Below are 26247 nucleotides of genomic sequence, written 5' to 3'. Positions count from 1 at the left end.
CTTTTTGAGCCAGAATATTCTAAAGAATTTGAATTGCACAGGGGTGTTTCACTACGAATTAAAAATGTGCTCACTGTTAGAAGAAAAACAATAAAAGAAAGTAACTGGACTGTCAAGGATATTCAACCACCACCAGGTATGGCAGCTGGCTGTGTATATATCAATATCATGTGTATTTGTTTTTTTTATTTTTTGATATATTTTACTTGGGAAACAGTGAAAAGCATTGTTTCTTGCGTGCAATACGGCAAGCATATCGTTCATAGCGAAGGAAAGGAGGGAGTGCAGAATGTAGTGTTATAGTCATAGCTAGGGTGGAGAGCAGGATCAACTTATTGCAGGATAGGTCCATTCAAAAGTCTGATGGCAGCAGGGGAGAAGCTGTTCTTGAGTCGATTGGTACACGCCCTTAGACTTTTGTATCCTTTTCCCAACGGAAGGAAGTGGATGAGAGTATGTCCGGGGTGCGTGGTGTCCTTAATTATGCTGCTGCTTTTCCGAGGCAGCGGGGAGTGTTGACAGAGTCAATGGATGGGAGGCTGGTTTGAGTGATGGACTGGCTGCATTCATGATCCCCCTGTAGTTCCTTATGGTCTTGGGCAGAGCAGGAGCCATACTAAGCTATGATACAATCAGAAAGAATGCTTTAAATGGTGCATCTGTAAAAGTAAAATCTGAGAGTCAGAGTGGACATGCCAAATTTCTTTTGTCTTCTGATAAAGTAGATGCTTTGGTGGGCTTTCTTAACTAAAATGTCAGCATGTATGTACACTTCAGTGTCTATAGGTTACATATATTGGCTATAAATATGTATATATGTTATTTAATACCTGTAGTATTAACATTTATTGCATTGACAGCTTCTGGCTTTAATGAAAGTTTGTTTGGAGAAAAAAACATGCATGGGCTACTTGGGCTGAATGGACTTTTCATTGTTCCATGCTTTCCAATGTATCTTCAATACAGGGCACATTGATACATAGGATGTGATTTTCTGGTTCCACTCTCTGCTGCAATCACCAGAGGAGGCAATGATCTAGTGTTATCATCATTAGACTCTTTACCCAGAAACTCGCTAATGTTCTCAGCTAATGTTGGATAGTCAGAAGCTTTTTCCCAGGGTGGAAGAGTCAATTGCTATGGAGCACAGGTCTAAGGTACAAGGGGCAAGGTTTAAAAGAAACGTACAAGGCAGATTTTTTTTCACAGAGGATGGTTGGTGCCTGCACCACATTGCCAGGGGAAGTAGTGGAAGTGGATACGGTGGTGACTTTTAAGGGCGTCTTGACAAATACACGAATAGAATGGGAATAGAGCGATATGGTGCCCGGAAGGGTAGGAAGTTTTAGTTAAGACGGGCAGCATGGTTGGTCCAGGCTTGGAGGGCCGAAGGGCCTGTTCCTGTGTTATAATTTCTTTGTCCTTTGTTCTGGGGGCCGGGATGCGAATCTTACCAAAGCAGATGGTGGAATTTGAATTCAATAAAAAAAATCTGGAATTAAGAATCTACTGGTGACCATGAAACCATTGTCAATTATCAGACAAACCCATCTGGTTCACTAATGTCCTTTAGGGAAGAAAGTCTGCCATTGTTACCTGGTCTGGTCTACACGTGACTCCAGAGCCACAGCAATGTGGTCAACTCTCAGCTCCCTCGGGCAACTAGGGATGGGCAATAAATGCTGGCCAGCCAGCGATACCCATGTCCCGCAAATAAATTTTTAAGAAGTTTCTCGTCCCTCCTATCTCTCAAAGAAGCAGCTATAGGCTCTTGGGCACCCATAGTTAGGATGATCAGTTGGCACACACCCTAGGGCCATCTACCAGGTGACTCTGGGAGTCATGAATCCCCCCTTCCTGTGACCTCATTAGCTTTAGTTCCACAGGCCGAGAGGGGGGACACTGCCACACATCAGGACCCCAAAAGCAGGCTGGGGCACTCCTCCAGGTCTCAGCCCTCCAAGAGATGCCCATCAAACCACCGCAGTCAACAGGACAAAGCAAACAGCAGGCAGCCTCCACCTCTGCTTTGCATGTTGGGGATGCACCAAGACGTAGAGGCAGGGTGAGAAAGGTTAAGAAGTTGTAATTGCACAGCCTGGATATGGTTAGTAGAACTCACCCCTCCTTTCCCAAGGCCTGAACCCCATCCTACATGGCCTGAATTTACCATTTCTTTCCCAAAGCCTGAACCTCACCACTCCTTTCCCAAGGTCTGAACCCCACCACTCCTTTCCCAAGGTCTGAACCCCACCACTCCTTTCCCAAAGCCTGAACCCCACCGCTCCTTTCCCAAAGCCTGAACCCCACCGCTCCTTTCCCAAAGCCTGAACCCCACCACTCCTTTCCCAAAGCCTGAACCCCATCACTCCTTTCCCAAGGTCTGAACCCCACCGCTCCTTTCCCAAGGTCTGAACCCCACCGCTCCTTTCCCAAGGTCTGAACCCCACCGCTCCTTTCCCAAGGTCTGAACCCCACCGCTCCTTTCCCAAGGTCTGAACCCCACCGCTCCTTTCCCAAGGTCTGAACCCCACCGCTCCTTTCCCAAGGTCTGAACCCCACCGCTCCTTTCCCAAGGTCTGAATCCCACCGCTCCTTTCCCAAGGTCTGAACCCCACCACTCCTTTCCCAAGGTCTGAACCCCACCACTCCTTTCCCAAGGTCTGAACCCCACCACTCCTTTCCCAAGGTCTGAACCCCACCACTCCTTTCCCAAAGCCTGAATCCCACCACTCCTTTCCCAAAGCCTGAACCCCACCTCTCCTTTCCCAAGGTCTGAACCCCACCACTCCTTTCCCAAGGTCTGAACCCCACCACTCCTTTCCCAAGGTCTGAATCCCACCACTCCTTTCCCAAGGTCTGAACCCCACCACTCCTTTCCCAAGGTCTGAACCCCACCGCTCCTTTCCCAAGGTCTGAACCTCACCGCTCCTTTCCCAAGGCCTGAACCCCACCACTCCTTTCCCAAGGTCTGAACCCCACCACTCCTTTCCCAAGGTCTGAATCCCACCACTCCTTTCCCAAGGCCTGAACCCCACCACTCCTTTCCCAAGGTCTGAACCCCACCGCTCCTTTCCCAAGGTCTGAACCCCACCGCTCCTTTCCCAAGGTCTGAACCCCACCGCTCCTTTCCCAAGGTCTGAACCTCACCGCTCCTTTCCCAAGGTCTGAATCCCACCACTCCTTTCCCAAGGCCTGAACCCCACCACTCCTTTCCCAAGGTCTGAATCCCACCGCTCCTTTCCCAAGGCCTGAACCCCACTGCTCCTTTCCCAATGCCTGAACCCCACCGCTCCTTTCCCAAGGTCTGAACCCCACCGCTCCTTTCCCAAGGTCTGAACCTCACCGCTCCTTTCCCAAGGTCTGAACCTCACCGCTCCTTTCCCAAGGTCTGAACCTCAGCGTTCCTTTCCCAAGGTCTGAACCCTACTGCTCCTTTTCTGAGGCCTGAAGCCACTCCTCCACTCCTTTCTTGAGGCCTGAACCCCATCCCGTGTTGCTGCCATGCTTCTGGTAATTTCATAGAATTGTACAGTCATAGAATTCGACAGTGCAGAAGGAGGCCATTTGGCCCATTGAGTCTGCATGAGCACAATCCCACCCAGGCCCTATATCTGTAACCCAATGCATTTACCCCCTGACGCTAAGGAGCAATTTAGCATGGCCAATCCACCTAGTCCACACATCTTTGGACTGTGGGAGGAAACCGGAGCACCCGGAGGAAACTCACACGCGCAAACTTCCCACGACAGCAACCCAAGCCGGGTATTGAACCCGGATCCCTGGCCATGTGAGGCAGCAGTGCTAACTACTGTGCCACCATGCCGCTCTTCATCACCTGCCAGCTCGTGCCTCACCTCGGCCTCACTGTAGGCAGCGGGCATTTCTGCCCAGTAAAAGCAAGATTGAATAAATCGGAGCAAGACGTCTAGGAGCACTGAATGCTGAATCAGCTGACGAACTGAGAGACCTTGGTCTGGTTGGCCTATTTGATTTCTCCAATTCTTTTTAAACTTTGAACTTTGAACCGGCATTTGCCGCCAGCTTTGCCAACCCCCTAGGTCCATAGACACCAGTGTGGGGACCCCTGACCCAGTCAATGTAACTGAAACCAGGTCAAGTTAGGGAGGCAGCCAGTCATGATGAAGAGGTACCGATCTTCTCTCAGCAGCCGATCCAGGGTTGGCCTTGGCAAATAGGGCCAGCAATATGACAGTATCAGCGTTGACATCTCATGAGAACGTGGTTTTTTTTTTAGCCAGCCACGCATAATTTTTAAAAACTCATTTACAGGATGGGAGCATTGCTGGCTGAGCCAGCATTTATTGCCCCTCCCTAACTGCCCTCCATTCCAGGGGGTATTTGAGAATCACATGTCGGCCAGACCAGGAAGGGACAGCAGATTTCCTTCCCTAAAAGAACATGGGTGACTGGATGTGTTTTTCATGGACTGTTAATTCCAGATTCTTGGGATGTTAGTGACATGGGCAAGGCCAACATTTATTTATTGCCTTTGAGAAGGCTGTGCCGAGCCTTTTTAAACAAGTACGGTCTCTGTGAGTATGTTTTTAAATCTGTGAAAGGAAGAGGACATCATTGCCGGAATTCTACCGCCCCGCCCGCCACTGAAATTGGAGCAGGCGAGGGACGGACTATGGAAAGGCCCATTGATCTCGGGCAGGATTTTCCAATTACCAGCTGAGCGAGGCCATAAGATCCTACCCCTTGAGTGAGATGCTAAGTACAAAAGCAGGAAGGTTGGGTTGAACCCTTGCAAAGGTTTGGTTAGGCTGCATACAATATATTGCATCCGGTCTGGCCTATGCGTGACTTCAGAGTCACAACAATGTGGTTGACTATCAACTGCTGGCAAGCCAGTGACTCCCACACATATTAAAGAAACTATATTAAAGAGAAAACATGCGTTGTAAAAGCAAAGCTCTGGGGAAATTCTTATTAATTCACTTGAACGGTTTTACAATTTGGACTCGCACTTTCATTCCATATTACAGTCACGTATTACAGTTAATTTTCTAAGAGAAAACCTTTCTGATAATTTTAATGTGCTAACTTTACTATTAATGGGCTGCATATTTGATGAAAATATGTTTTAATTAAACTCTCATTTGTTTCATTAACGCAGGTGATCTACAAACATTGGTTTCCAACTTTTTGTGCATTATATATAATCATTCATCCATGAATTGTACATGGAGAAGAGGTACCAAAGCACCACCAGACACCGAGTATGTAATGTATTACAAGTAAGTGTCAAAATATGAGTCCATAATAAGCTAAAACAACTCCAAGTTTTCTGATAATTACTTCCATGTTAATTGAAGATGTTTTTCCTTGAAGACAGGGGAATGTCATCAGCCAATGTGTTCCTCATTTAACGGATGTGAACGAAGGCTGCCATGCTGAACACATTGACAAAAATAACACTCTAGTATGTGTTAATGGATCCAGCAACTCTACAGCTATTCGACCATATTATACAATGTTTGATCCACAGGAGCATGGTACGAAACAGCCCCTTTCGTAATCCTGTATTCGACTCTTCTGTTTCTCATTGGATTAAAGGTTCAATTGATTGTGACTGGTTGCCTCCTTAACTTTCAGAGATATACAACCCACCAGTAAATCTTCAGGCTTCACCGAACCTGACTGTGAAATGGGACATGCCTCCCGGTTATAAACTGGCAATTGACTGCTTTGCATTTCAATTGAAAGTCACAGATCTGGATGAGGGTACTAGCGAGGTAACGTTTATGAATTACCTCCCATCACTGTCTTGTGAGTTGCTAACCACTGATATAATTTACTTATTAGTGTCACAAGAAAGCAATGAAATTACTATGAAAGTCTCCTAGTCGCCACACTTGGGCGCACGTTCAGGTACACTGAGGGAGAATTTAGCATGGCCAATGCGCCCAACCAGCACATCTTTCGGACTGTGGGAGGAAACCAGAGCACCCGGAGGAAACCCACGTAGATATAAGGAGGACGTGCAGACTCCGCCAAATGGGGAATCAAACACAGACTTGTGCCTACAATTGAATTCCAAATTACATGTTAAATTTGAAAGTGGCAGGGCACGATTTCCTGGCCATGCTCGTCCCCGAAACCGGAAATTCCCACCCGAGGTCAACAGATCTTTCCCCGTGGTCCGTTCCCCCACCCACGCTGTGATGGGATGGGAAAATTCCACCCACGTTCTCCAATCAGAATCCTAAAATTAAATAAAGACAATAGCCATAAGTATCAGGGGAAAGTCTCAAAGGTTGACTGGGTAGATGGGCTAAAAGGTGTAGCTGTTAATAAACATTGGGAAATTTTTCATTTTAAAATTCAAACTATCTAGCAAAAATGCATTTCCATTGGAAAAGAAAACATAGCAAGAAAGATCCATCAGTGGCTTACTCAAGAAGTTAATGGTCTATTAAATCATTGGAAGAGGTTACCATGGGTGTGAATTAGGAGCAGGAATAGGCCACTTGGCCTCTCGAGCCTGCTTCATTATTCAATAACCAAAAAATTGATTAAGCATAATTTCCATCTCACAAAATAATAGAACTGTAGAATTCCCTACAGTGCAGAAAAAGGCCATTTGGCCCATTGAGTCTGCACTGACTCCCTGAAAAAGCATCCCACCCAGGCCCTCCTCTCTGCTCAAATCCCCATAAAAAGCTGAAAAATAAGAGGCTGCGCTGGGTATTGAAAAGGAAGTCCAACATCCTTCCCATTAATCGTGAAACTAAGGTGTATTGTCCTCTCTAGATGTGCAGGTTAGGTTGATTGGTAATGCTAAATTGTCCTTCATGCCTCAAGTTCTGTAGGCTAGGGGGGGTTAGCGGGGTAATAACATGGAGTTATGGAGATGCAACTGGGTTAAGGTGCTCTGTTGGAGAGTCATTCCAGAATTGATGGGCCAAATGGCCTTCTCCTGCATTGTAGAGATTCTACGATCTCCCCAATCTCAACTACCAAAGAGTAATCTTCCACAGAATATCACAATGTCACATTTTTAGCACTGCCGCCTTACAGGGACTCGCATTAGATTCCTGGCTTGAGTCACTCTCTGTGCGGAGTCTGCACATTTTCTTGTGTCAGTGTGGAGTTGCTCCAGGTGCTCCAGTTTCCTCCCACAGTCCGAAAGATGTGCTGGTTAGGTGCATTGGCTGTACTAAATTCTCCCTCAGTGTACCCAAATAGGTGCCAGAATGGGGCGGACTGGAGGATTTTCACAATAACCTCATTGAAATGTTAACGTAAGCCTACTTGTGACACTGACAAGTAAATTAAAGTTTTCCAGCACTGTTGGTCGTATTCCAGTTTTTGTGCTTCATATGAGCCCTTTTCCAGCCAACTTCATCTTACTTCACCATCCTTTCCGCCCATTCCTTTCTCTGACCCACCTGGTGAAGGAGCAGCATTCTGAAAGCTTGTGATTCCAAATAAACCTGTTGGACTTTAAGCTGGTGTTGTGAGACTTATAACTGTGTCCACCCCCAGTCCAACGCTGGCATTTCCATGTCATTTCTCCCTCACATGCTTACCATGCTTTGCCTTAAATGCATTTTGCTAGTCTCCATGTTTGATTTGATTTGATTTATTATTTGTCACATGTATTAGCATACAGTGAAAAGTATTGTTTCTTGCGCGCCACACCGACAAAGCATACCATTCACAGAAAAGCACACACATCTGATGGGAAGAAGCTGTTCTTGTGTCGGTTGGCATGTGCTCTCAGACTTTTGTACCTTTTTCCCGATGGAAGAAGATGGAAGAGACTATGCCTGGGGTGCGCGGGGTCCTTGATTATGCTGGCTACTTTTCTGAGGCAGTGGGAAGTGTAGACAGAGTCAGTGGATGGGGGGCTAGCTTGAGTGATAGGCTGGGTTTATAACTCATGTCATAACTCCGATGGAAACTCCCACAGGCAAATGGCTGCTGTTTATGCCATTTCTTTTGAGGCAGGATTTCACTTACAGGATTTCAGAGCCAATTAATTACCTCCTCTAAGTAAGAATTAGAGAAGGCAGATCTACTGCATATCTGCATAGCATAGTGGTAGGCCATTTGGTCCATCGTTTCTGTGCTAGCTTTTTGGAACAGCCCTTCAATTGGTTCCATTCCCTTGCTGTTTCCCCATAGCCCTGTGAAGTTTTTCTTTTTCAAACGTGCTTCCAATTGCCTTTTGAAAGTTACTGTTGAATTTGTTTCATGACTCTGTTCAGCCAGGACATTCCCGATTATCATAACTCACTGCATAGAAAAGGAAAATTCTTCTCAACTCTCCTCTGCTTTCTTTATAGAGTGGTGTATTGCACAAAGCCGAATTTGATTTGATTCAATTCATTATTATCACATGTATTAGTCGACAGTGAAAAGTATTGTTTCTTGCGCGCTATACGGACAAAGCATGCCATTTGTAGAGAAGGAAAGAAGAGAGTTCAGAACGTAGTGTTAAAATCATAGCTAGGGTACGGAGAAAGATCAACTTAGTGAAAGGTAGGTCCATTCAAAAGTCTGACGGCAATAGAGAAGAAGCTGTTCTTGAGTTGGTCCTCAGACTTTTGTATAGCTTTCCCGACAAAAAAAGGTGAAGAGAGAATGTCCAGGGTGGGTGGGGTCCTGAATTATGTTGGCTGCTTTGCCTAGGCAGCGGGAAGTGTAGACAGTGTCAATGGGCGGGCGGGTGGTTTGAGTGATGGACTGGGCTTCATTCACGACCTTTTGTAGTTTCTTGTGGTCTTGGGCAGAGCAGGAAACATACCGAGCTGTGATACATCCAGAAAGGATGCTTTTTATATCCCTAATTGTTTTGCCTACATCTCTAACTGTTTTGCTTTAGCTTTTAACCGTCCATGATGAAACAGAGTATGTTCTTGTCAACCTCAACCCAACAAAACGGCACTCAGTAAAAGTAAGGATGAAATTACAACATTGCAAAGAAACTCGGTTCTGGAGTGAGTGGAGCAATGAGGATTTTATTGGTAAGCTTTGTCTTTCCTGGAGCCATTGTTATGCCCATTGAGGGTTTCTCATCCTTTCTGTTGCTGCATGGATTGAATGATTCTGAAACCTGTACATTTTCTCCACTAATGCCAGTGAGAACGTGGCCTGATTTTTATTATTTGTTCCTCTCCCTTTATTTGTTTTTCAGCTTGAATGTGGCATCAGCGAGAGAAAAAGGTTGCAATAGATAAACTTACCATTGACTTTCCCTCCATCCCTCCCACTCCTGAAAGCTGCCTGAGAAGGGTTGGGTGTAGTTAGCCAATGTCCCCGCAAGGAACAGGCCGGAGCATATACAGGGTGTTGATGAGACCACATCTGGAGTATTTGCGTCCAGTTTTGGACGCTTATTTGAGGAAGGGTGTGGTGGCATTGGAGGAAGTTCAGAGCAGGTTCACCAGAGTGATTCTGGGGATGAAAGGATTGACACGTGAGGAGAGATTGAACAGTTCGGGTTTATACTTGCTGGAGTTTAGAAGGATGAAAAGGGATCTGATCAAGGTATATTAAGCACTTAAAGAGATTGATAAAGTAAATTTATGCCAAAAGTTTCCTCTTTTGGGGCAATCTAGAACAAGAGGTCACAGGTATAGGTTGAGAGGCGGTAGATTTAAAACTGAGATGTGGAGGAACTACTCGCAAAGGGTGGTGAATTTGTGGAAGTATCTGCCCCATAGCGCGGTGGAGTCTGGATCATTGACTTGTTTCAAGAAAGAAATGGGTATATTTCTAATAGAAAATGGGTTAAAGGGATATGGGGAACAGGTGGGGAGGTAGATCTGAGACCAGGGAGAGATCAGCCATGATCTGATTGAATTGCGGAGGAGGTTTGAAGGGCTAAATTTGTCTTCTTCTAATTCCTATGTTCCTATGAACCTTATCATTCTGCACAAAATGGGGTCCAGTAATGTGGTCCCTCTTTTCCCCAGGCTTTCTGACTTTCGTTCCCCCACACAGACCAGAGTTCTTCAGCAATTCTTCAAAAAATCTACCATATTGGACAAGTCATTGATTTATCAATCAGGAGTAAATCACAGAATCATTCTACAGAGTGAGGGACCATTTGGCCCATCATGTCTCTGTTGGATCTTTGAAAGACCTATAGAACCATAGAACCCTACGGTGAAGAAAGAGGCCCTTCGGCCCATCGAGTCTGCACCGAACACAATCCCACCCAGGCCGTACCCCCATATCCCTACATATTATACCCATTAATCCCTCTAACCTCCGCTACCCTGGACACTAAGGGGCAATTTCTTGGCATGGCCAATCAACCTAACCCGCACATGTTTGGACTGTGGGAGGAAACCGGAGCATCCGGAGGAAACCCACGCAGACACGAGGAGAATGTACAAACTCCACACAGACAGTGACCCGAGCCGAGAATCAAATAAGTCCCATGCCCTTTGCTCTTCCTCCTGAATGTGTTTGAAAGCAAACTGGTTTAACTGTGGTTTATCGAGAAAACACTTCCCTAAAAAGGATGAAGAGATATTTAGTCTTAAAAATCATGGATTGCAAATGAAATCGGGCCACCAGTCCATGATGAATTTTAAATGCTGACCCATAACGTGGCAATGATTACTCATGAGCAAATAATTAGTTCTGTATGCCAGATTATTTATACACTATTTAAAAAGAAACCTGCTTTCAATAAATCCATTGATAATGTTTCTTCATGGATGGAAGTAAGTTCTCCATTTCATTAAGTCACATAGAAACTAAAACCAGGAGTAGGTCATTCGGCCCTTCAAACCTGCTCTGGCATTCATTTTGATCATGGCTGATCAAATTCAATATCCTGATCCCTCTTTTCCCCGATATCCCTTCAGCCCCAAGAGCCCTCTCTAATTTCTTCTTGAAATCAGACAACATTTTGGCCTCAACTACTTCCTGTGACCGTGAATTCTTTTTTTTTTAAGTTTATTTATCAGTCACAAGTAAGGCTTACATTAACACTGCAATGAAGTTACTGTGAAATTCCCATATTCATCACCCTCTGGGTGAAGAAATTTCGCCTCATCTCAGTTCTAAATGGCTTACCCCTCATCCAAAATCTATGATCGCTCAGTCTGGACTTCCCCCACCACTGGGAACATTTTTTTCTTAATCTACCGTCTATGACTCTGTTAGAATTTTATAAGTTTCTATGAGATCCCCTCTCACTCTTCTAAATTCCACTGCATATAATCCTAACCGACTTAGTGTCTCCTCACATGATATTCCAGAAATCAGCCTGGTAAACCTTTGCTGTAATCCCTCGATAACAAGGCCATCATTTCTCTATTCACATAGTTGGATATGTCTATCTGCATACGCAAAGAAAAGCAAAATACAGCTGGAAATTGAAATTAACAACAGCAAATACTGATAACTCTCAGCAAGTCAGAGAACATTGGTCTTGCATCAGAGTGAAAATTTCTGCATTTGGCTCCCAATCCAGGGATTTGAGCACACAAAAATTTAGGCTGATATTCCAGCTGAGGGAGTGCTATACTGCAGGAGGTGCCATTGTTTGGATGAGATGTCAAACCCTGCCTGTTCTCTCAAGTGGATAGAAAGGATTCAGAGGCATTATTTCAAAGCAAAGGGCGGCACATGGTTAGCGCTATTGACTCACCAGGGACCCGGGTTCAATTCCCGGCTTGGGCCACTGTCTATGTGGAGTTTGCACATTCTCCCCGTGCGTTTCCTCCTGGTGCTCCGGTTTCCTCCTACAGTCCACAAATGTGGGGGTTAGATCGATTGGCCGTGATAAAATTACCCCTTAGTGTCAGGGAGATTTTTAGGGTAAATATGTGAGGTTACGGGGATAGGGCCTGGGTGGGGTGATGATCAGTGCAGACTCCTTCTACACTGTGGACATTTCTATAATTTCTATGAAAGCAAGAGAGTTAACCCTGGTGCCCTGGAATCTCCCAATCAGCATCACAAATCAGATTATGTGGTTATTATGACAATGGTATTGGTGGAAGATTTCTGTGTAAAATTGAGTTGGCACATTTCCTCCACTACCACAGTGACTCAGCACTCCTGGGCTGGAAAGCGCTTTGGAATGTCTTGATTCTTTTACTTGTGTCACATATGAGTATTTTAATCAAACCAGGTCTGGAAATGTGACTGCACAAAATTAGTGTGTGATCCCAGTGCAGCACATGCAGACTGCATTCACCTAATGAGATTCTAGTCTAATTTCTATGGTCAAATCATTGAATATGAGGGACTTGTGGTGTGATGATTACTGCCCCTACCTGTAACTTTGGGTTCAAGACCCAGTCCAGAACTTAATGGGCAAAGAAAACACTCAAACATCCTTTCAATACACACCAAATGGCAGGCACTGAGCGTGGGCGAGATTCCATGCGATGGAAAGAAACTGGAGCCTCTACCAGCACCTTGCACAGCTCCAGAATGCAAGATGCACAGTAAAAATGCACTCCTTGGGGAGGAAGATGGGTTTGATCCCTGTTCTGGCAATAGATTTGGGAGCTGCTTCCTTGCCGTATCTGTGTTGGAGGTCAAGGTGTTATCAGTTAAGATCTTTGAATGTGTCCATGCACAAGCATTTTCCTATAGGTGGGATTTTCTACATCCCCCCTGCCCCTCCAACCATCCTCCCCACTGCAAGCTCTTTGGTGATGGAAGTTAGCCTAACCCTGGCCGCCAGAGAGAACTCAATGGCATTTTGTAATGGCTCGCCCGTTGGGGAATATGCCATGGGGAGACACGTGCGGCGGGACTGGAAAATCCCACCAGAGGGAAAGCCGGAAAATCTTGCCCTACTTATCACATTGCAACTTCGTTTCAATCAACTTTCACATCTATTGAAACAATGAATGTTATCTGTGATCTATAATAATGGACTTGTTTATCTACAGAACGTAGCAAATCGTCTCGTGAATATTTGCTGTTGCTTGTACTGCCCACAATCACAATGATGATATTGCTGTTTCTACTGTTTACATTCACAAGGTAAGGATTCTTTCCAGAGGTTTATTGAGTTCTAATCAGTATTAGGATTTGCCCAGCACCTGTCCTGATGGCACTGACTGGCATCAGAGCTCAACTCCAAAGGGTTTCAGCTCCTTGCCGAAAAGTCAGGACTATTGAAATTCATCAGGGATTCTCCCAATCTCCCGCCACAGATTTGATGTGAAGGTGGCACAATGGGGCCTAGGTTCAACTCCCAGCTTGGGTCACTGTCTGGGCAGAGTCTGCACCTTCTCCCTGTGTCTGCATGGGTTTCCTCTGGGTGCTCTGGTTTTCTCTCACAGTCTGAAAGGCATGTTGGTTAGGTGCATTGGCTGTGCTAAATTGTATGGCAACTATGGGATTTTCACAGTATCTTTCTTGCAGTGTTAATATAAGCCTACTTGTGACACTAATACATAAATTTAAAACTAGAACTCTCTGGGAAACTGTTCAACTGGAAGCTCGTGCTATTTGTCTGTGGCGGTTCAGGTTGCTGGTGCTCACTAGTGTTCTGGTAAATCACACTTGGGAATATGACCTACTTCTCCCTTATCTTACTCTCTTTATTTCTTTTCTTACACATTCTTATCTTACCATTTACTTCTTAAGGTGGTCAGAATTATTAGTCACTATTGTCACCTTTATGCCTTTGGAGATCAAGAATTATGCTTGACACAAACCCACACTAAATCCAACACAATTATTGGCAATTTTAAACAAAAGTTTCAATTAAGTCAGACAGTTACCTCTCTGTGGTCAAACTGAGATGACTGGATATCATTTAGACGTGAGCCAGATTTCTCCAGTCATTCATGGTGGTGGGATTCTCCGTGTGAGGAGAATATTCATTGAATCCCTACAGTAGCGAAGGAAGCCATTCGGCCCATCGACCAACCAGGCCCTATTCTCATAACCCCTCACATTTGCCCTGCTACTGACGCTAAGGGGCAATGTTGCATGGCCAATCCACCTAACCTGCCCATCTTTGGACTGTGGGAGGAAACCAGAGCACCCGGAGGAATACCACACAGACACGGGGAGAATGTGCAAACTCCACACAGACAGTCACCCAAGGCCAGAATTGATTTAGGATCCTTGGTGCTGTGAGGCAGCAGTGCTAAACACAGTGCCACTCTCCAAAATACTGGTCTGGTCCAAAATAGTGGTTTTCAGGTCCAAGATTTCCCATTGTAATCATGATTTTGTTTCGATTATAGGGAAAACACAGAATGATTGAGACAGTTCAAGATTATGAGGGTTGTGAACCTCAGAGAATAAGAAGTCATGTCATTATTATAAGTCAATGGGAATTCCCACTGACAGTGGTGGGACCAGAGAATCCCGTGGGACACACAGCTGGGAGGTCAGAGAATTCTGGCCACAATCTTTAACCAAAATCTTCCTGGCTGCTGCATTGGGACTCTTCCCATTGACAAGTGTTTAGTTAGAAATGAAATGAGTCAGCTACTTCTCAGTAGTGAATTCAAGATGATTAGCGGTTATGTGAGATTGATCTTTAAGATGTGCGGGTTAGGTGGATTTGTCATGCCAAATTGCCCCTTAGTGTCAGAAGGATTAAACAGAGTTAATATGTGGGGTTATAGGAATAGGGCTAGGCGGGATTTCTTCATACAGGGTTTATTTTAATGCAAAGGTTAGATTTTGATTTTGTGTGACAGTGTAAAAATGGGTGATAATGAATTGCTGATCTGTTTACAGCTTTCCCATTGATTTCAATGGAGATAGTAATGAGGACAGACCTGTACCAAGCTGCTGGTCTGATATCACGGGCAGGATTTTACAGCCTCGCTCATCCTAAAACTGGAAAATCCTGCCTGAGGTCAATGGACCTTTCCATGTTCCACTCCTCACCTGCTCCGATTCCCGTAGCGGGCGGGACGATAAAATTCCGGCCCACACATTTTTCATTGTCACACAAAGCTATGATCAACCTGAAACATTCTTCTGTATGTATATGCAAGAAAATGTAAAGCTTACGTGGATTTAATTAATGTGTTTAATGTTGCTTAGGTACAAAGTGTTGGAAATTGTATTCAAGCCAATCCCTGATCCTCAAAGGAAATTCAAAGCGTTGTTTGAAGAATATAATGGTAATTTCCAGGTAAGCAGGCACTAACAAAATGCTACATTCTTCAAGATCACATACACGGCACCTGATTATCAGAGCTCTGATGAAGGGTCATCCAGACTCGAAACTCCAGGCTCTATTCTCTCTCCACAAACACTGTCAGGCCTGCTGAGTTTCTTCAGCATTTTGTTTACCAGATTCCAGCACCTGCAGTATTTTGCCTTTATCGACTTGAATCGTGTGATGACTTCGATCAGGCAATTGAGGTTGGCTGGCTTGAGTATGAACCCTTCAATCAATGGCCCAATCCGGGAACCCCATGTCCTGTACTTAAACAGGAGTGTCAGTCTCTCTTCAGTCCTGATATCACTCTTTTTGATTTTTTATCACTTGTATTAACATACTGGGAGAAGTATTGTTTCTTGCGTGCTATACAGGCAAAGCATACTGTTAATAGAGACAGTCAGAATGTAGTGTTGCAGTCATAGCTAGAGTGCAGAGAAAGATCAACTTAATGAAAGGTAAGCCCATCAAAAGTCTGACAGCAGTAGGAAGAAGCTGTTCTTGAGTCGGTCGGTACGTGACCTCAGGCTTTTGTATCTTTTTCCCGATGGAAGAGAGAATGTCTGGGGTGTGTGAGGTCCTTAATTATGCTGGCTGCTTTGCCGAGGCAGGGGAAGTGTAGACAGAGTCAATGGATGGGAGGCTGGTTTACGTGATGGATTGGGCTATGTTCATGCCCTTTTGCAGTTCCTTGTGGTCTTGGGCAGAGCAGGGGCCATACTAAGCTGTGATACAGCCAGAAAGAATGCTTTCTATGGTGCATCTGTAAAAGTTGGTGAGAGTTGTAGTTGACGTGTCAAATTTCTTTAGTCTTCTGAGAAAGTAGAGGTATTGGTGGGCTTTCTTAACTATAATGTTTGCATGGGAGGACCAGGACAGGTGGTTGGGATCTGGACACCTAAAAAAAGTTCTCAATCCTTTCTACTTTGTCCCCATTGATACCATGCTGTAGTATGGTGGGATCTTGTAAACAAAGGAACTTTTGGTGATGGTACTTTTGCCTCTTGGATTATTACAAGTAGTACCAGGGATGGGAGGAATTTTAGTTACATAGAAAGACTGAAGAAGCTTTAATTGTTCTTCTAAGGGCTGAGAGGGGATTTTATAGAGATGTTCAAAATGAAATGTTTTTAGTCATGAATAAAGAGAAATGGCAGAAGTAGAGGACATGGATTTAAGGTAATCGGGAAAAGAACCTGAGGAAACATTTATTTTGCACAAGTTGTGATGATCTCAGATTTGCAACTTGACAAGATGTGGAAAATGAATTCAATCATGTCATTCAGTGTTGGTGAAATGAAGGAATAAAATGGTGGGGGCTAAGAGGAAAGCATAGTGGGTAGGACATTAGAGTCATAGAGGTTTACGGCATGGAAGCAGGCCCTTTCAGCTCAGTGTGTCCATGTTGCCCTTTTTTAACCACTAAGCTAGCCCAATTGCATGAATTTGGCTCATATCCCTCCGAACCTATCTTACCCATGTAACTGTCCAAATGCTTTTTAAAAAGCAAAATTGTACCTGCCTCTACTACTACCTCTGACAGCTTGTTCCAGACATTCACCACCCTCTGTAAATAAAAAAAAAATTGCCCCTCTGGACCCTTTTGTATCTTTCCCATCTCAGTTTAAACCTATGCCTTGTAGTTTTAGTCTCCCCTACCTTTGGGAAAAGATGTTGACTATCTAGCTGATCTATCCCCATTATTTTGTAGACCTCTATAAGATTGAATGGCCTGTCAGGTCAGTTTAACCTCAGAGGCGGAAAGCCCGATAACAAAATTCATTTATTTTCAAGATCCGACAACACTGTACAGATTGCATTCGATTAGCAGTCTTCATCTGGAGTGCCAGAGGAACCGACACACCTGTTTAACTACATGGGGTCGTTGATTGGACCACATGAATGCCTAATTTGGCAGGGCATTCATAATAAAGCTGGCCCGCCTCAATTGCCTGATTAAAATCGTTAGAGAGCTTCCAGAAACGGATCAAAATCAACAGTCACTCGGGTGCAGGCGGCTCTGATTTGTTCAGGGTAAATCCAGTTTAACCAAATTACCTGGGTTTTTAAACAAGGCAACAGAAAGGTTTGATGAGTACAATGCTGCTAATGTGACATACATGGCTTTCAAAAGGTGTTTCCTGCAAAACAGATCTTTAAGTGAATTTCCAGCTCCTGGAATAAAAGGAACAGTAGCAACAAGGACATGAAGTTGGCTGAGTGATAGGAAACAGTGAATATTAGTTGTTTATTGAAACGGAGGAAAGTTTATTGTGAGACTACAAGAATCAGTGTAAGAACTCCTGCTCTTCATGATGTAGATCCTGTGCTGTTACCATGCTCAGTAATTAGCACTGCTGCCTCACAGCGCCAGGGACCTGGGTTCGATTCCCGGGTTGGGTGACTGTCTGTGTGGAATTTGCATATTCTCTCAGTGTCTGCGTAGGTTTCCACCGGGTGTGCCAGTTCCCAAAGATGTGCAGGTTAGGTGGATTGGCCATGCTGAATTGTCCCTTATGTCAAGTGAACTAGCTAGAGTAAGTGCATGGGGTTTTGGGGATAGGGACTGGTTGGAACGGTGGTTGGTGCAGACTTGATGGGCTGAATGGTCTCCTTTATCACTCTCTGATTATATATTAAGATCCTAGATCTTGGCTTAAAGGGCACAGTTCCAAAGTTTGCAGGTAGAACATAGAACATAGAAAAACTACAGCACAAACAGGCCCTTCAGCCCACAAGTTGCGCCAATCGTATCCCTACCTACTAGACCTATCTATAACCCTCAATCCTATTAAGTACCATGTACTCATCCAGAAGTCTCTTAAAAGACCCTATTGAATTTGTCTCCACCACCACCGACGGCAGCCGATTCCATTCACCCACTGTCCTCTGAGTGAAAAACTTACCCCTGATATCTCCTCAGTACTTTAGCAACCATTCCAGCCCTGGGAAAAAGCCACTGAGAATCCACCCGATCTATACCTCTCAATATCTCATACACCTCTATCAGGTCACCTCTCATCCTTTGTCTCTCCAAGGAGAAAAGACTGAGCTCTCTCAACCTATCCTCATAAGGCAAGCCACCCAATCCAGGTAATATCCTTGTAAATCTCCTCTGCACCCTTTCAATAGTTTCCACATCCCTCTTGTGGTGAGGCAACCAGAACTGCACACAGTACCTCAAGTGGGGTCTGACAAGGGTCTTATAAAGCTGCAGCATTATCTCCTGACTCCTACACTCAATCCCTCGATTGGTGAAGGCCAGTACACCATACGCCTTCTTAACCACATCCTCTACCTGAAAGGCCAATTTAAGAGTCCTATGGACCCGGACCCCAAGTTCTTTCTGATCCTCTACACTGCTAAGAGTCTTACCCTTGATATTATACTCATATAAAACTTGATGATACAAAACTTGTAAGTACTGGGACTCTGAGGGGCAGAATGTAGAAATTCAAAATACAGTAAAAAGTCTGACAACACCAGGTTTTAGTCCAACCTATTTATTTGATAATATACTCACAAGCTTTCGAGGGGACTGCCTCTTCGTCAGGTGAATGGAGAGTTCTGGCCTCAGACAGAGCATATAAAGCACAGACAGTTTAGAGATTACTGATTAAAATGCGAATCCTTACACCTAACCTGCTGTTCAAGACCTGAAGTGGCTGATAATGTGAGTGGAAGGAGCACTGATCACAGTTTAAAGAGATGTGTATTGTCTCCAGACAGTACAGTGAGTGAGGTTTTGCAAACCCAGGCAAGTCACGGGGGTTACAGATAGTGCGACATGAACCCAAGATCCCTGTTGAGACCGTCCTCATGTGTGCGGAACTTGGCTATCAGTCTCTGTTCAGCGACTCTGCGCTGTCGTGTGTCGTGAAGGCCGCCTCGGAGAATGCTTACCCGAAGGTCAGAGGCTGAATGCCCGTGACCACTGAAGTGTTCGCCAACAGGAAGGGAACAGTCTTGCCTGGTGACTGTCGAGCGATGTTCATTCATCCGTTGTCGTAGCGTCTGCATGGTCTCCCCAATGTACCATACTTCGGGACATCCTTTCTTGCAACGTATCAGGTAGACAATGTTGGCCGAGTTTCAAGAGTATTTACCATGTACCTGGTGGATGGTATTCTCACGTGTGATGATGGTATCCGTGTCGATGATCCGGCATGTCTTGCAGAGGTTGCTGTGACAGGGTTGTGTGGTATTGTGGTCACTGTTCTCCTGAAGGCTGGGTAGTTTGCTGCGAACAATGGTCTGTTTGAGGTTGTGTGGTTGTCTGAAAGCAAGAAGTGGGGGTGTGGGGATAGCCCTGGCGAGATGTTCGTCTTCATCAATGATATGTTGAAGACTCCGGAGAAGATGTCGTAGCTTCTCCGCTCCGGGGAAGTACTGGACGACGAAGGGTACTCTGTCCACTGTGTCCTGTGTTTGCCTTCTGAGGAGATCGGTGCGGTTTCTCGCTGTGGCGCATCGGAACTGCCGATCTATGAGTCGAGCACCATATCCTGTTCTTACGAGGGCATCTTTCAGGGTCTGGAGGTGTCTGTCACGATCCTCCTCATCTGAGCAAATCCTGTGTATACGGAGGGCTTGTCCATAGGGAATGGCTTCTTTAACATGTTTAGGGTGGAAACTGGAGAAGTGGAGCATTGTGAGATTGTCTGTGGGCTTGCGGTACAGTGAGGTGCTGAGGTGACCGTCCTTAATGGAGATGCGTGTGTCCAAGAATGCAACTGATTCTGGGGAATAGTCCATGGTGAGTCTGATGGTGGGGTGGAATTTGTTGATATCATCATATAGTTGTTTCAGTGATTGTTCACCATGAGGCCAAAGGAAGAAAATGTCATCGATGTATCTAGTGTACAGCATCGGTTGAAGATTCTGTGCAGTGAAGAAGTCCTGGACTTTACACTCACATTATCAGCCACTTCAGGTCTTGAACAGCAGGTTAGGTGTAAGGATTCGCATTTTAATCAGTAATCTCTAAACTGTCTGTGCTTTATATGCTCTGTCTGAGGCCAGAACTCTCCATTCACCTGACGAAGAGGCAGTCCCCTCGAAAGCTTGTGAGTATATTATCAAATAAATAGGTTGGACTAAAACCTGGTGTTGTCAGACTTTTTACTGTGTTTACGCCAGTCCAACGCCGGCATACCCACATCATGACTACTATCGAAATTCAAAATGACATAGACAAGTTGGTGGTGAAATGTAATGCAGAGTTGTGTGAAGTGACGTATTTTATTAGGAAAAGCGCAGCGGAGGCCATATAAAATGTACAATGCAAAAAGGTAGTGCGGGTGTAGAGGAATCTGGAACATATTTGCATAAACCACAAGGTGGAAGGACAGATTGAAATTGTGGTGAATAAATTTGCTTCCTGGGCCGAGTTATATTAAACCTGCATGAAACATTGGTACAGCTTCAAATGGAAAGTTTTATCCAGTCCTGGGCTCTACACTTGAGGAAGAGTGTGAAGGCATTAGAGAGGATACTGAAAAGATTGGTCCCAGAGATGAACAACTTCAGTCATGCAGACAGATTGGAGAAGTCAGGACTTTTCCTGGGAGAAGATGTGGGTGGCAGTAGTTAGCACTGCTGCCTCACAGCGCCAGGGACCTGGGTTCGATTCCCGGCTTGGGTCACTGCCTGTGTGGAATTTGCACATTCTCCCAGTGTCGGCGTAGGTTTCCACCAGGTGTTCCGGTTCCCAAAGACGTGCAGGTTAGGTGGATTGGCCGTGCTAAATTGCTCCTTAGTGTCAGGGAAAATAGCTAGGGTATGGGGGGAGGGCTTGGATGGGATTGTGGTTGATGGGGAAATTGGCCTTCTTCTGCACTGTAGGATTCTATGAACTAAGAGTTGACAGCAGATTTGATAGAGATGCTCAAAATCGTGAAGTGTCTGGACAGAGTAAATAGGGAGAAACTGGTCCCATTAGTTCAAGGATCAGGATGACAGCGCACCGATTTCAGGTACTCTGGATTCCTCCCACAGTCCGAAAGATGTGCTGTTAGGTGCATTGGCCATGCTAAAGTTTCCCTCAGTGTATCTGGACAGGCGCCAGAGTGTGGTGACTAGGGGGTTTTCACTAACTTCATTGCAGTGCTAATGTAAACCTACTTACGACACTAACAAATAAACTTTGAACTTGAAAGAACAAATTTAAGATAATTGGCAAAAAGTAACAATGGCATCATGAGAAAAAATATTTTTTTACACACCATGTGGTCAGGAATGCACTGCCTGAGAAGTTGGTGGTAAAATGCTTCAGAGGGGTGATAGAATTGTTATCCGCAATGAAAAAATGTGCAGGGCTGCGGGGAGAAGGCACGGGGGTTGTTACAGGAAGCTGAATAGCGTTCTGTGCTGTAACCATTCTACCATCCAGTGCGTGCATGTAATAAGTTCACAGAGGCAGAAATCCCTTCACCAGAACCTCTTTACTTACAATTCCATCAGCAGTACACGGAGCGCTGTCAGTTAACAATCTACTTTCAGGAGTGACACTGTCAGGTAGATACAAAGTAAAGCCTCCCTGACTGACCCATAAATTGGCCCCTTAATCAGGGAGTTCATACTCTGATAGGCCAATAACTTTATTGCAGTGTTAATGTAAGCCTACTTGTGACACGAATAAATAAACTTTGAACTTGAAAGAACAATTTATGATAATTGGCAAAAAGTAGCAATGGCATCATGAGAAGTCATTGATTGAAGTCATTACAATGCACAAGCATGATGGGCTGAATGGCCTGCTTTGGTGCCAGCTCCATTCATGATTCTGTGTTAACTGAAAGCATGAATATTAAATTGAGTCTTTCCTTCCTCCGCAGAACTGGATTAACTATCAGATTCCAGACGCAAAAGTTGATGAATGCCATCCAGTTGCCATTGAAGAAAATCCACTGATGTAAATATAAATGAAGAAGCTTTCACCAAAACGAGGTTTTGCATTTGGTGGACTGCCATCGTCCTGAGTGCGTGTACAAACCAGTGTTCAGAATGCTTCACTCTGCCCGTGTCTTAGCCATTATGAGCTGTTACTTATTGTCGGTCAGTGTTTCCGCGTACCTCAGCATCAGTTCCAAAGCAAGTGTCTCCGACTGGAAGTGCTGGGATGAATTTTCCCAGTCCTGTGGGTGGGCTGAAGAAAGGCTAGCTAGGAAAATAGTAGGGGGGTGCTGTAGTAGCATGGGGGGGGTTTCTCACTGCGGTGGTCTGGGAATTGGAACCCTGCTCCATGGAAGTTGGGGGCAATAGGGCCTGAGTCGGTGCATACGCGATGGGCCAAAAGGCCTCCTTCTACACTGTAGGGAACCGATGATTCTATCTAGAATACTCACCAACATTTTTCTGATACACCAAGCAGTTCCTCCACCTCCCCAATTTAATGGAGGCAACCTTCCTGCTACAATCTGGGGTTGCCACTGGAACAGAAGGCTCCATCATAGAACCTCTATAGTGCAGAAGGAGGCCATTTGACCCATCGAGTCTGCACTGACCACAATCCCACCCAGCACCCCCCCCACCCCACATATATTTACCCTTCTAGTCCGCCTGACACTGAGGGCCAATTTATCATGGCCAATTGACCTAAACCGCATACCTTTGGACTGTGGGAGGAGACCGGAGCATCTGGAGAAAACCCAGGCAGGAAAGCGGAGAATGTGCAAACTCCACACAGTGACCCAAGCCATTGAGCGCACCTTAGTCCCTGGTACTGTGAGGCAGCAGTGTTAACCACTCTGCCACTGTGCCAGCTAAAGGGGGCAACATGCACGATAGTCATAATTGGAGCCGAGACAAATGGAAGTGAGGGGGTTTCTCATTTGCATAGGTTGGCACTTTCCAACATGTCACATGCAGTCCTGCGAAGGCATCTCCATGTTAGCTCAGTCTAACAGTCTCCAACCTACATTTGTATACCTGTCTGTCCCAAAGGACCTGCCAAGATTGCAGACATGCGGGGATAAGAACATAAGAACATAAGAAATAGGAGCAGGAGTAGGCCATCTGGCCCTTCGAGCCTGCCCCGCCATTCAATAAGATCATGGCTGATCTGTCGTGGCTCAGTTCCACTTTCCCGCCCTCTCCCCATAACCCTTAATCCCCTCTCCTATCAAAAACCCATCAACCCGCTTCTTAAAAATATTTAGCGAGGCAGCCTCCACCACTTCAACGGGCAGAGAATTCCAGAGATTCACCACCCTTTGAGTGAAGAAGTTCCTCCTCAACTCCGTTCTGAACCGCCCCCCCTTTATCTTGAGGCTGTGCCCCCTAGTCCTACTGTCTTTTTTGAGCGGGAAGAGTCTTTCCACCTCTATCCTATCCATCCCATTCATCATCTTATACGTCTCAATGAGATCTCCCCTCATTCTTCTAAACTCTAACGAGTACAAGCCTAGTTTATTCAGCCTCTCCTCATAGCTCAACCCCCTCAACTCCGGTATCAGCCTAGTAAACCTCCTCTGCACTCCCTCCAGGGCCAAAATATCCTTGATGCCAGTCCTTTGATTAGGTCTTGATGTGGAGATGCCAGTGTTGGGGTGGAGTGGGCACAGTAAGAAGTCTCACAACACCAGGTTAAAGTCCAACAAGTTTATTTGGAAATGCAAGCTTTCAGAGCACTGTTCCTTCATCAGGAGATGCCAGCTCACCTGATGGAGCAGCGCTCCAAAGTTCGCAATTCCAAATAAACCTGTTGGACTTTAACCTGGTGTTGTGAGACTTCTTACTTCGATTGGGTCGGCAGCATCTAAACCTGACTGAGCGTCCTAGATAAAAGAAAAATCCTGCAGGTGCTGGAAGTCTGAACCAAAAACAGAAACTGCTAGAAAAACTTGAGGAGGCCATGGCCAAGTCATATTCTTGCTAGACTATTAATCGAGAAACTCAGCTAATGTTCTGTGGACCTGGGTTCGAATCCCACCATGGCAGATGTTGGGATCGGAATTCAATAAAATTCTGGAATTAAAAATTTACTGATGACAATGAAACCATTGTCGGGAAAAACCCATCTGGTTCACTAATGTCCTTTCGGGAAGGAAATCTGCCGTCCTTACCTGGCCTGGCCTACGTGTGATTCCAGAGCTATAGTAATGTGGTTGACCTCGACTGCCCTCTGAAATTGCCTATGCAGCTATTCAGTTTTAAGGGTAACTGGGGATGGGTAATAAATGCTGGCCAGCCAGCGACACCCAGGATCCACGGATTAATAAAAAAAAACATTCAGTAGGTGCGGCAGCACTTTTTTAGTCACTCAGGGGACATGAGCACCACTGGCTGACCAGCATTTATTGACTATTAGTTGCCCTTGGAGGGCAGTTGACATTGCTGTGGCTCTGGAGTCACATGTAGGCCAGACTGGGTAAGGATGACAGACTTCCTTCCCTAAAGGGCATTCTTAATAGCAGATTGTTTTTTATATTGAATTCAAATTCCACCACCTGCTGTGGTGGGATTCGAACCCGAGTCCCAGAACATGAGCTGAGTTTCCGGATTAATAGTCTAGTGATAATACCACTTGGCCACTGCCTCCCCTGTGGGGGGAAAGAGTGTTAGTGTTTCGAATCCACGTGATTCTTCTGCCGAGCATCCTTAATGGCGGGGCAAACTTGGAGACCATCAGCTCGGGAACTTCTGGTAACATTGCAGAGCTGATCCAACTCTTGATATTTGCTCCTGATGCCAAGACTGCATCCATTAACTCTCTATCTTTCTCCATAAGTACTGCCAGACTGCTGGGCATTTCCAGCATTTTCTGTTTTATTGCAACCTACTCTGTTGTGTTTCAATCCTCTTAAGTAAGAAGTTATTTCTGTGCATTTTGCCAAAATATAGCTTTGTTAATTCAGTTCTGATTTTTCTATTTGTTCAAATTCAGCTCTTTCTTGCTCTCTGCTCTGTCATTGGGTAAATGGTGACAGGTAAAAATAAGGATGAAAGACCTGAATAATGTGAAAGGAATTCTAACTTTTTATTTCTACTATTTGCCTTTATTTTTTAGCCATGCAATTGCTCAGACTGTCAAATCCCAGGGAACTGATGGATGTAGATGAGAATATTGCAGATTCCCTAATTATATCCTTGGCTGTGCTCTCAATTCAGGATCAATATTTCAGATGCCACCATTGATAGATGAGATGGGATACCAGGGAGTTTTAGATCAGTGAGCCTAACAATTGTTGTCAAGGAATTACTAGATTCTACAATAAAGGCGGAGCAATCACAATCTTGAGACCCAGTGTACATTTGTTAACATGGGACCATTTGACATGTTTGCTCCATTATTTAAATAGAGATGCTAATTTTCATTGGCATAGTGCAGTCGCTGAATGCGGATAAATACAAGGTGATGCATTTTGCAGGGTCAAATGTAGGTGTGAATTATACTGTAAATGGCTGAACCCTTGGGAACATTAGCAAACAGAGGGATCTGGGCATGCAGGTCCACAGGTCCCCAAAAATGGCAATGCCAAGGTGGCCAAGGTGATTAAGAAGGCACATGGCATGCTCACCTTCATCAGCCAGGACACTGAGTACAAGGGTTGGGAAATCATGTTGCAGCTATATAAAGCCTTGGTTAGGCCACATTTGAAGTATTGTGTGCAGTTCTGGTCACCACACTACCAAAAAGGACATGGAAATTTTGAAGAGAATGCGAAGAAGGTTCTCTGGTCTCGCGTGCATTGGCTATGAAGACAGATTGAATAAACCAGAGTTGTTTTCACTGGAAAGAGGAAGATCTGATAGAGATCTACAAAGTTATAACAGGCATAGACAGGGCGGATAATCAAAGGCTTTTTCCCATGGTACAAATGTCACTTACAAAGGGGCACAGGTTCAAGGTGCGAGGGGGAAAGTTTAAGGGAGGTGTGCGGGGAAAATTTTTCACGCAGCGAGTGATGGGAGCCTGGAATGCGCTGCCAGAGGAGGCGGTGGAAGCAGGCACATTAGCAACATTTAAGAGGCATCTAGATGGGTACATGAATAGGGAGGGAATAGAGGGATACAGACCAAGTAAAGGCAGAAAGGTTTTTTTAATTAGGGTATGGTGATTGGCACAGGCTTGGAGGGCCTGTTCCTGTACCGTAATTTTC

The 26247-nt window shown here is 45.1% G+C and overlaps 1 protein-coding gene across 1 annotated transcript; it reads left to right on the top strand.

The window, feature by feature from the left end:
- The first annotated feature begins 2 nt into the window (after positions 1-2).
- Positions 3-23113, top strand: LOC145349437 (interleukin-5 receptor subunit alpha-like). The gene is made up of 8 exons (XM_080197976.1): positions 3-136; positions 5144-5264; positions 5359-5522; positions 5623-5762; positions 8858-8999; positions 12900-12993; positions 15025-15115; positions 21982-23113. The coding sequence occupies exons 2-8, from the start codon at positions 5200-5202 to the stop codon at positions 22060-22062; spliced, it is 777 nt and encodes a 258-aa protein (XP_080054102.1). The 5' UTR covers positions 3-136; positions 5144-5199; the 3' UTR covers positions 22063-23113.
- Positions 23114-26247: the final 3134 nt, after the last annotated feature.

The sequence above is a fragment of the Carcharhinus amblyrhynchos genome, chromosome 10 (assembly GCF_965287045.1).
Source record: "Carcharhinus amblyrhynchos chromosome 10, sCarAmb.v2.hapA, whole genome shotgun sequence".
NCBI classification, from domain to species: domain Eukaryota; kingdom Metazoa; phylum Chordata; class Chondrichthyes; order Carcharhiniformes; family Carcharhinidae; genus Carcharhinus; species Carcharhinus amblyrhynchos.
The sequence above is the reverse complement of the archived record's forward strand: the minus strand, read 5'-3'. Positions and strand labels throughout refer to the sequence as shown.

What these genes read in the sequence shown, in the direction of transcription:
- LOC145349437 (XM_080197976.1), top strand. Translation starts at nt 5,200, where the DNA reads ATGAATTGTACATGGAGAAGAGGTACCAAAGCACCACCAGACACCGAG. An exon ending in GAGCAATGAGGATTTTATTG is followed by an intron (nt 9,000 to 12,899) that starts GTAAGCTTTGTC and finishes GTTTATCTACAG; the next exon opens with AACGTAGCAAATCGTCTCGT. An exon ending in AATATAATGGTAATTTCCAG is followed by an intron (nt 15,116 to 21,981) that starts GTAAGCAGGCAC and finishes CTTCCTCCGCAG; the next exon opens with AACTGGATTAACTATCAGAT.